Consider the following 12,057-nt stretch of genomic DNA (forward strand, 5'->3'; position numbering starts at 1 on the left):
CTAAAAGTCAGCAATTTCTTATGGGTGTGCCAAAGCTAAAAACTACCTTTATGAAACAAAGGGAGTACATAGCGATATTCTTCACGAATTTTAATTTGGACACATAGAGTCCACTTACTTGTCACTGGAGCTCCGTTAATGATAAAAATAAGTTGATATTTTTCATCGGATTTTCATTAATAACAAAAATAAATATGATTTACTAATTACATGTGTAAGGTTTAGCCAAAGTCTAATTAAGGACTAAATAAAAAAATCGCGCAGATTGCCCTTCATATGGACTGGTTTTTAATCTTTGCCCCTCAAATCGCTAGTCTTTAATTTTTGCCCCAACTTCTCAGTTAATAAAAATTTGTGGGTCAAGGTATCCTTATTCGTTGGTTTATGAAATCAGAGATTCTGGGTTCGAACCCAACAGAGTAAAAAACAAAAAATTTCGCAAGTCAAGATTTTCATAAAAACTATGCCTACTCGGGCAAAGTTAGGTCTTATCCGGCATAGTTTTGTAGTTCTACAAAACTATGCAGGAAAAGACATAATTTTTATATAACTTTACCCGAATAAACATAATATCTTTGAAAATGTTGCCATGCAAAATTGTTTTTGTCTACTTTGTTAGGGTTCGAACCTTAACATACTTTTGATTACTTTTTTTATTACAGTCAAACCTCTCTATAACAAAGATCGTTGGCCAAATTTTTTTGGTAAGTTATAGAGAATTATCATATACACCTATAATAAAGATTGACATTTAAATAATATTTTGCTGTTATAGGTAAAAAAGATGCATAAAATTTAATTTTTTATTTTTAATTGTCAAATTCTAAACTTAATCACAATTTGTATAACAAAGGAAAATCTTTTAATGATGACTATATATATTCATATGATATTTTTTGTCATAAATATTGTATTAAAGGATCAAATATTTGATCAAAATCTCTACACTTATTATTGGTAATCATAAATATTCTATTTTTATAAAGATGGTTAATTATTATATTATTAAAAAAAGATAGCTGTTATATGGGGGTAATTTTACAAAGAGTGTACTATTATAAAGTTGGATATTGCTGTTATAGGTGAAATACTATTTTAGAGAACTAAAATATAATGTAAAAATTCGATTCCAAAAAAATTTGATTGTTATAGAGAATTATTAAGTGTTATATGCGGATGACGAGTCAACAAGAAGGGAATCGAAATAAATTGATGCGCACATGTACTTGACAGAACAGAACACACGGTGCCCCACAAACCTCTTTTGTTATTTTCTCAATCGATCGTGTACATTGTCTCCATTGAGTCTCTTTCTCTAAAAATTCTTCCTTCTCCTACCATACCCTAGTATCTGCTACACCCCTTTAGAGATGGACGACTACTTGAATTTGTTTGTTGAAGAAACATCGTTTTACAATAGGATAGTTCTTGGAACATTCTTGCCTGAATCATGGTGGGGAACACTCCCTCATTGGTTTCAAGGATGGATCAGAAACTACATTGGTGGAGTGTTGCTTTACTTTGTTTCTGGTTTTCTTTGGTGCTTCTACATCTATTACTTGAAGCGCAATGTTTATCTCCCTAAAGGTAATATCTATTTTCTTTGATGAATTTTCTTTTGACCCTTTCATGTGTATCATATGTGTATATTGATGTAGATTTAAAGCCAATTCTGGGGAATTGGAAAAAAAATTAGAATCTGCTAAATGAGGTTTTAGGTTTTAGTGTAGTTCTTTCCCATTCTCAAAGTATTAGTTTTTTTCTTGTATTTCCTTATTTTCAAATTACTATTATTACGTGATGTTTCTTTAGCCTCGGTCATCTTATTATCCTGTTATTGTTTTGCTTATTGCTACTGCCTTTTTTTCACCGTTCTTTGAGTCGAGGGTTTATCGGAAGCAACCTCTTTACCTTCTGAGAAGGTAAAGGTAAGATCTACATACACTCTATCCTCTCAAGACCCACTTGTAAAATTACATTGGGTTTTTTGTTGTTGTTGAGGTTGTTTATCCTCTAATTTGGAACAGAAAAGGACCTTTTTGAATAGCCAGATCTGTCCCAACCACCTGCCCCCTCTGCCTACCTGCTTGCTAATTGCCAAAAATAGAGAGAGGAATTTGTCTAATGTCAATTTTGTTTCATGGCTTAAAGCTACATATTTGGTTAATAGTGATGATTAATTAGTTCCAATTTTAGGTTATGACACCTTAACATTGACCAGATGAGCATGACAGGAATAAACATTTCTCACTGTTTGAGACTATGACAGCATATTGTGTCTTATGAAGGCAAGTGAACTGCTCTACAGTAGACAGGTTAATGGTTGAATATAGTAGGCATCTCGACATGAACTTGAAATCATGATTTGAAATAATTAAAATTAGCTTGGTTTGAAGTTGAAATTTTGTTTGGACATGTAATTTAGATTTCAAACTTTGTACTATTTCTCATAAATATGAAACCCACAGTTTGTGAAAACTATCAAAATTTCCCCTAATATGGGTTAAGCAAGTGTGGTCATTTGGAGGAGCTGGTTTTTGGGTTTGGAGAGGGAAATGGTGGTTTTATGGAAGAGTTACGTTTTCAATAACTATGGGTTGCTAGATTGGGAGTAAAGTGTGGCTGGGTACTTACTTTTGCAATAAAATATGGATCTTTTTTACAAAATTTAAAATTATGGGCCAAGTTTTAAAGTTTAAAAAATTTGAAATCACAAATTCGAAGTTGAAATTCTACCTTTGAGGTGAATTTGGGATTGAAATCAGAATTTCAAGTTGAAGTTTTATTCAAAATGGGATAAACAAACACTAATTTGAAATCAAACTTGAAATTGCATGACCAAATGGCACCTTAATTACCAGTTGTTGGTGCTGAAAAGAATGGACACCAAGAGCCAGTGGATTCAAGTTAATATCAATCTTCTAGGACATGCTAGGTGAACTTAATTTTTTAAGTGGATGGGACAACTTTTGAAGTAGCAATTCATATTGATTGATGATCTCTTTCAGTTCTAAGCCATCAATTTCTCAATGAATGTGACTACTTTATTTAATTCTATGCTTTGGTAGAAAGGAAATTTGCGTATTTCTCAAAATATTCCCATCTGATTTTGGTTTGGAAGAGAATGCAAAAATTTCACCCTCATGAACATTCTGATTGCAGATGCCATCCCTTCAAATAGAGCTATGCTCTTGCAAATAGGAGTTGCCATGAAGGCTATGCCATGGTACTGTGCCCTTCCATCACTTTCCGAGTACATGATTGAAAGTGGGTGGACAAAATGTTTCTCAAGAATAAGCGATGTTGGATGGCTTTCCTACCTTATCTATGTCGCAGTTTATCTGGTAATAGTAGAATTTGGTATCTACTGGATGCACCGAGAGTTGCATGACATAAAACCTCTGTACAAATATCTTCATGCTACACATCATATTTACAACAAGCAGAATACACTCTCCCCATTTGCTGGTAAGTTTCATCTCATGACTATAGTCAATTTTGAAACAAACTTGTAGCTGCCCCATTTGGTAGGCTTCTTGCTCCTAATTGTGCTTCGACGTTTCCTATGTGAGGGAAAATATAATAGCTTCTTGGGAATGAAATTCATGTCGTAAACTTTCACATCTCAATAATTGGTCATACGCCATTCCCTTATTTGGTTAGAGGGGATCGGAGGGGATGAAGTGGGTATATTTGTTAACTGCGTTAGAGACCAACTATTGGTCCCTCTTTATTAATGCTAAATTGTATTAGATAGTATTGGAAGAAAACAATTTACTGGAATTTCTTCATCCACTATCTTTTTTTTTTTTTCCGAGATAAAATCTAGTTTCAAAAAGCTTGACTTGCTTCATACATCTCATCACCATCTCAATGACTTATACAATCTAACTGCATGGCATTGAGATTAGATAATGATACATCACGAGACTGCTACTCCTGTTGTAACCATGCTAGGACCTTCTGACACAAGGAAGTGTCTTTACCTATTTCCATAGCTTACATGTTCGAGGAAATTGGTTGTCAAATCTTCACCAGATTGCTGGCTAACACGTTAATTTAGTCCAATAAAGTAATGATAGGTTTTCTCTATATTTAATTGTATGATACTTTCTCTCGAGCTTGTATGATATTCAATTGTCCAAGTTTCTCTTAAAATGTATCTTAATTCAGGAGTTCTATTCCAAGTTAACCACTAACATGAATGACTTGCTGCTTTGGAAACCAGGTTTGGCATTCCACCCATTGGATGGAATACTACAGGCAGTGCCACACGTAGTAGCTCTTTTTCTGTTACCTGTGCATTTTACCACACACATAGCTCTCTTATTCATAGAAGCCATATGGACGGCAAATATCCATGACTGCATACATGCGAAGGTTTGGCCTGTAATGGGTGCTGGCTACCATACCATCCACCATACTACGTACCGCCATAATTATGGTCACTACACAATATGGATGGACTGGATGTTTGGAACTCTTCGTGATCCTGTTGAAGATGAAGTCAAGAAAATGTAACATTCATATCTTTAACCAATGGTCTCGTTATTCATTGTCCTAGTTGTTAGGCTGCCAAGTAGTTGGTGCTTCATTTAGAGTTTGTCGTGTGTGCATTTCATGGATGTAAATTTTGTTAGTGTTTTTTCCAATGTTTAGACAAAAAATAACTATGCAGGAAAAAAAAAAAAAGTGTAGTTCTTAAGATGATTATTTTCTTCTTACAATTCTTGTTTTATCTTTTGCATAATTATCCATCAATTATTTGGTAGATAGCCTAACCACTACCTCAGAGTGCAACTTTCTGAACAAGTTTTTCTAGCAACTCAATCGCATCATACCCTATATTTGTTTCTCGTCTTTAAGAATATATGTTCATCTCCTACCTTGACACGACTAGATTGAGAACTACTATTCTTAGAAAACTGTGAGGCGGTCTCTCGAGCACCAACTATTGCAGATTTCAGATCGATTTACCTCGGATATACTTGATATATTGAGGAAATAAGCAAGAGATACTAGTTTCAAAGAGAAAAGATCTCGTAGACTTAGAAAGGAAATTCTAATTTGGAGTAGGGTCGCAAACCGAAAAATACCTTTGATTGCAGCATCATATTCGCAAACCGAAAAATACCTTTGATTGCAGCATCATATATCTTTCTTTTAAAATTATAAACGCCTTAAACCGCTCAAATCTCAAAAATACCTTTGATTGCAGCATCATATATCTTTCTTTTAAAATTATAAACGCCTTAAACCCCTCATATCTCAAATGATATGATAATTTTTTTGTGGCTTTCCGCAGAGCCAGCAAAACTTTGTTTGGCCCTCGTGGTTCAACCATTCTGGAATGTGATGTAGCGGACTAGCTCTTCACGTGACACAGCACGCTACTTTAACTACTTATCATTCTTTTATCAACAAAAATGAGCGGGACAATAAATTTTTTGACTCGAGTTGTTCCATATCTAATAGATTATGATATTATGATATGCTAAATTTGTGAAAAGTTATTGTCTATTTGCTTATTATGACGTTTTAGTCGCTCGTAGTAGCTATTTGCTCAAAAGCAATTCAAATAAAGTAATATGTTGGACAACGAAAGCAATATTTTAATATATAATTGTACTTTCGAAACGATACTGTTGATATACGTTTTTTTAGAATGAATTGCTAAAACATAATTTGAATTACTCGCCGTTTCTCCCTTTGTCCAACCTTCTGACCGATTAGCTTCCGGCTTTTCTCCAGTTATTCCAATACATATTCCGTCGAGTATGGATCCTAATTGTATGAACTAGATTTGTATCATTGAGACCGAGATGATAAGCCATCAATCAGGCTTATTAACTGAGTTTTTGATGGATCCTCCTTCTTCCAATGGATAAAAGAGATCTACATTGTCCTATTAGAGAAAACTAAAACTGGATTTGTCAATGGCGCACCATTCCAATGTCGGAGGATCCTTTCTACGGAACCTTTGGCAGAAGTGAAACAATTTGGTACTATCTTGGTTAGTGAACGTCTTAACCGGTGATATTTTGTCAAATATTACAACCCATAAAACAACAAGGGATGTTTGAATTTACTTAGAAGATAATTTGAGCAATTCGAACAACGTCATAGTCCTAAATCAAGGAGGCTCGAATCTCAAGAAATACGTTGACAAAGCCGATATCATGTTGCTTGAATTTGATTGTTTCAATCCGTAGAGGAAGTGCACCTGCTCCTGTCGGCACGCCGGAAAAGTGTGTATCCACAAAATAGAAGAAGAATTTTTAGTGATTCATTTTCTGAAGAGTCTACGAGATTCCAATACTGAAAATCGAAAATATACTTTAGGTTTGAATCCGCTTCCTTCTTTAGCGAAGTCTATTCGATTCTCTGAGATGATGAAAGGAATAGGAAAGGGAAAGTAAGGGAACCGACACCTATTACTGTTGCAATTTTCTATGATCATGATCATCACGGCACTAGACCTCTCTTGCAGATAAATTTTGAAGCTTTTCCCATAAATCAGGGCATATCGCAGACTTCTACTATAAGCACTACAAAAAAAAAAAAAAGAAGAAGAAGAAGAAGGTAATATGCGGAGGTTGAAATTTGCGGTTTGGCTTTTACCTCAAGCATGTCATGAGGCTAAACCTCCACAAATTACAACTTTCAACCTTCGCAAATTACTTTTTTTTTTTGTAGTGAAGGGCAAAGGCAAAAGGTTTGAAAGAATTAATAGCAGGTTTGAAGAGGGTAGGAGAAATAGCTTTGGAGGACGTACTAGCCGATTGAAGTAGGTCCAACGAATAGTTTTAGAGAACGTACTAGCAGATTTGAATAGGGTCGGAGGAATAAGCTTGAAGTAGAAGGAAATGCTAGTAGGTTTGAAGAGGATTAGAGGAATATGTTCGAAGAAGTTTCTATAGTAGGTTCGAAGAGGGTCGAAGGATTGGTAGAAGCCTTCCGACTACAACAACAACGCCGATTTGGCTGACTTTGTTGGTGAGGATTAGTAAAAGCTAGCCGACTAGGTCCGTGATTGGTATTATTCATGCAATTTTAGGAACTTAATTAAGTCATTAGGTGCATGACTCTTTTATCTAGGTTTATGACGTTTATTTCCTAATGTGGCCAATTATGGAAAAGTTTGTAGGGTGCATAAGAATATTCTGTATTAGCGAGCTTAGAAAAATATGTTGACACCTATTTTTATTATTTTTCCTTGTACTTATCGTGGCACTAAGCGAGTTATCCCTACCTTTAAACGCTTTTTTTTTTTTCAATTTAGAGAAAGTAATAAGAGAACCTATAACTCGAAACATAATTTCCTAAACTTTAAAACTCACATCGCTATTCTAGTTACATTGTTTCAAGAGTAGAATTTTACGCAATTCTTTTACCCTTCTCCAACATTAAAATAACCAAAGAACACCCTATTTATAATAGTACGAAAACCTACTTTAACTAGAAACTGAAAATCTGATTCATATATAATTCTGACTACAATTCCTATTTAGACATGAATTGAAAAAAAAAAACTATACTAAATTTCTCCAATCTTCTACATTTTTTTGTTAGTTGCTTCTCCCCAACCTTCAATTGCTGAAGAACTTTCTCTTTATCATTTATCGAATCATATTTCTCCAACTTCCAGTTATTAATCCTCTCTCGTCAATCTAGCTTTGATACCAACATAAAAAAAAATACTAATTACTCAAAATCTCATAAACTAGGCTCTGATACCTATTTGAAGAAAAATAATTTTATATAATTCTTTTCACATAAGAATTTTTACTATTATAGAAGAGTGGGTTTGGGCATGGGGTCGTCGTCAACCTCCTACTCATGTAAAAAAAAATAAGGTGGGGATCCACAATTGTGTAGCAAAAAATGTGGACCCGATATTAAAAAATCAGGCAATGTCTATGTAATTTCCAAACTATCCCTCATTAAGTTAAGAATGGTGGATTCATTACCACATGCGTATCAACCCGTTAGTGGGAGAAAATGAAAGCATTGTACAAAGAAAAAACGTGAACCCTATCTTATTACTTTTCTTCAAAAGGTTAAAGTAGACAAACCATACAATTTCCTTTATTTTCTTATATTAGCCTGAGATCTAATCTAGATATTTAACTGTTGTATTTGCTATTCCACCATGTCATTTATTTGTTATGTTTACTAAAAATAGATATACTTAAAATATTTATATTTTAAAATAAGATAGAATTTAATTACTTTTTTATTTTTATTCTTACTCTAATAAATGTGAAAAGAGATTATGTCGAAAAAGAAAAAATAATATTAAATGGAGATCAAATAATAAATAAGGTAAATTAGTCAAATTATAATTCTAATTGACGTTTCCTTAAAAAAAAAATGCAAAAGACAACACGACAAGTAAAATGATCTGTACAGAGTACTTGAAATTAGAGTAAATCAAGAGTATTCACCAAAAATTATGCTTTTCTTCAAAAGGTTAAGTAGACAAACCATACAATTTCCTTTCTTTTCTTATATTAGCCTGAGATCTAATCCAGATATTTAACTGTTGTATTTGCTATTCCGCCATGTCATTTATTTGTTATGTTTACTAAAATAAATATACTTAAAATATCTATATTTTAAAATAAGATAGAATTTAATTACTTTTTCATTTTTATTCTTACTTTAATAAATGTGAAAAGAGATTAATGTCGTAAAAGAAAAAATAATATTAAATGGAGATCAAATAATAAATAATATAAATTAGTCAAATTATAATTCTAATTGATGTTTCCTTAAAAAAAACATGCAAAAGACAACACGACAAGTAAAATGATCTGGATAGACTACTTGAAATTAGAGTAAACCAAGACTATTTACCAAAAATTAAAAAATAGTAGTTCTTCATTTAAATAGAAAATCAAATTTCTACTTTGTTACGTTTTAAACATGTAATATTAATTTAATAATTTGAACTAATGTAAGTTTGATTTAATTTTAGAATTATCCAAATCAAAATTTGATAAAAAATAATAAGTATTGTTTAGGTCCAATCTACATACATTAGCAATAGATTATTTTACGAATTAAAATTCAAGTTATCAACTGATGCTTAAATATTGCTATTGTTTTGTCTCAAAGAGGAGAAAATAGTTTCCTTTTAAACAAGTCTTCTCTTTTAAAAAGTATTAATAAATTTTTGCAAACTTTATAATCGTAGCAAACATTAATGTAATAAAGTTTTGGATACGGAGCACAAATTATAGTGTTATATTAGTCGTGTTTTGAACATACAACTTATTAGTAATATGAGTAAAAAGATTCAAGCGAATTTTTATTTAACATGCCGACAAAATAATGAATAAAATAATTGCAATTTGAGAAATTATATAACCAATTAACATTAATAAGAACAAATTTTGAAATAAAAGAAAAATATATGGGTCAAAAAATTAGTTTGATGTGTAACTATATAACATAATTTAGTAGAATTTAAATTAAATTTTTAAGAAAATACATTTATGATGTGAGACTACATGATAATATTTTCACTAAATTGATATAAATGATAAAAGTACTTATTAACAATATATCATCGTAATTATGAAAGAAGAACAGAAGCAGATATTGTATCATGCTAACAACTTTTCTGCTATCTATCGAGATAAATTACGCATTTGAATTATGCGCTGAACTTTCTAATTTTTATTTGTGAATGGTAAATAAGAAATGATTGATCTTCAGGAAAATAATGTATAATGACTCACGGTTGTTGTATAAAATACAATTCAATCTAAGAAGCAAATATATATCTTTAAACCTAATAAATTTATAGCATAAAGCGATAGTAAAAATGTATAGAATGTCGCATTCTTGTGCTTTACAACTTAAGAAATGAATGTTCTCATAATTCAAAAAATAATAAATTATGTTACTTTATTAAATTATACTAAAGTTTTGGTTAGGCCAGTAGAATGTAAAGATTTCAACGGAACAAAAACTTTGAGATGAAATGAAACCAAATAATTTCCTATATATACTTCTTCGAATGAAAATGTTGTCATAATAATATAATGTTTATCGTTAGCTTATATTAAGCCTATTGGGCCCGTGCTTCAATCTAGTATAGAAAGATGTCACTATTTTTAAAAAGACTAACAAGTAAATATCTTCACATAAATTAGGAGGGAAAGGATAATATTTTTCAAGCTGCATTTCTGATCACAAATAGTGCGTTTTCCATAAACCCATCAACCGGTTTGAACGGGACCGGACCAGTAACCGGTTATGGAACCGGCTGGTTTCCCAAGAAAACCGAAACCGCCACGGCTCCGTTTTTTACGCTTAAAATTCAAAATCGGAACCGGTCCGATTCAAACAGTCCAAAACCCTTTTTTTTTTGTATAGTATATATATATATATATATATATTATAGTATTTATTAGTATATTGTAGGTATATTTACATATGTTATATAAGTTTATAAGTAAAGTTTATATATTTATCGACTAACAAAAAGCTAACGAAAGAAGTCGGCATAATACAAAGATATACGTGTATATATATATATATTAAGTTATATGTTTAAGTTATACTACATATACCCAAAATATAGTAAGAATATACTTATATATATCAATATACTTAGGTTATATATATATATATATATATATATATATATGTATATATATATTGTCACGACTCAAATCATGGATCATGCGGCACCCACACTAACCTTCCCCGGTGGGCGAACCCTTCTCGTATAACTACCTTAATTTGATACAACATGCGGAATAAATGCTATTATTATAAGAAATTCCCAAAATACGTCTAGACTCATACAAGAGCTTCTAAGAAGTTTACAATTTGAATGAATACGTAGACCAAACCGGATACGACTTCGTCGAAGGATAGTAGAACAACAGAAATCTAAGGAGAGACTCGGTTAATATCTCAAATAGCTCACCAAAACGCCTTTGACGAATGCCTCGAAACGGTCGAGACTCGAACATCACCCGAAAATAACTCTACACTCCGGCATGAGTGTAGCAAGAGTATAGTATGAGCACAACACTAGCTCGTAGGTATCATAGGCCGACAATGGTTAGTTCACGCATATAAACAAGAAGCAACTAACAAGTAAGCAGTATAAGTAATCAAACACAAACACATCTAGCACATGAAAAGTCTTCGCATTAACGATAGTCAGTGGATCTCAATATCTCGCATTATAAGCCTAGGGAGAATTCTATAAACCTCGATTCCATCCAACCTTTAAAATAAATACTCACAAACAACAACTCAAATTCACAAATCAAGAATCAATCGCAGAATGTGCCATGCAATGACATGAATGACCATTCAAACGGAGTGCTATGCAATGCAATGTCGTGCTATGTAAATGTTGCACGCACGGAGTCACCTCTCACACCCACTCCCGTACACACACGCTATGGCAATGCCTCATAGTCATGACCCATGGGGGACCCGCGAAGTCCATGTACCACTCGCTCCGAATATAACCTCGATCACGAGCACACTCTCACGATCCCGGCAAAGACCCCGCATCTGGACACTCCATCGTTCCCGGCAAGAAACCTCGGGCAACAAACACTCATCTCTCTTTACCCTCTCCGCAAAGACCTCGGGAGTCTCTCAATCACTCTCTCACCATTATAACAACATAAGAGTAATACAAAAGCATGTCATGCATGATATCACTCTCAACTATATCACCAATACGCAATAAACAAGTACAAGTCATATTATTGCCCACTCGCCAATCATCAATATTACCCTTCCCTTTCATAAGGGCGAGGGAGCTAGTATGTGATAAAGATACAACTAGGTGATAATTACATCACATAGCACATAGAATATGGGATGCATGCCTCGCATGGAATCAACCTCAATAATCACCGCAATCATAGGTTCCATAGATTCATACTAGTGGATTGCAACTCAATATTCAATTTTCGCAATAACCTTCCTCTTCCATATGACCAAAGGATAACAAGAGAGAGAGAATTATATCAAATACATGAAATCACAATACAATGACAGCTCTCACATAACAAT

The 12,057-nt window shown here is 32.9% G+C and overlaps 1 protein-coding gene across 1 annotated transcript; it reads left to right on the forward strand.

Annotated features, from left to right (window-relative positions):
• The first annotated feature begins 1,196 nt into the window (after window positions 1–1,196).
• LOC132035717 (delta(7)-sterol-C5(6)-desaturase-like) lies at window positions 1,197–4,554 on the forward strand. Its single transcript, XM_059425895.1, has 3 exons — window positions 1,197–1,587; window positions 3,163–3,468; window positions 4,229–4,554. The coding sequence occupies exons 1-3, from the start codon at window positions 1,371–1,373 to the stop codon at window positions 4,519–4,521; spliced, it is 816 nt and encodes a 271-aa protein (XP_059281878.1). The 5' UTR covers window positions 1,197–1,370; the 3' UTR covers window positions 4,522–4,554.
• Window positions 4,555–12,057: the final 7,503 nt, after the last annotated feature.

This window comes from Lycium ferocissimum, chromosome 2, assembly GCF_029784015.1.
Source record: "Lycium ferocissimum isolate CSIRO_LF1 chromosome 2, AGI_CSIRO_Lferr_CH_V1, whole genome shotgun sequence".
Taxonomy (NCBI): domain Eukaryota; kingdom Viridiplantae; phylum Streptophyta; class Magnoliopsida; order Solanales; family Solanaceae; genus Lycium; species Lycium ferocissimum.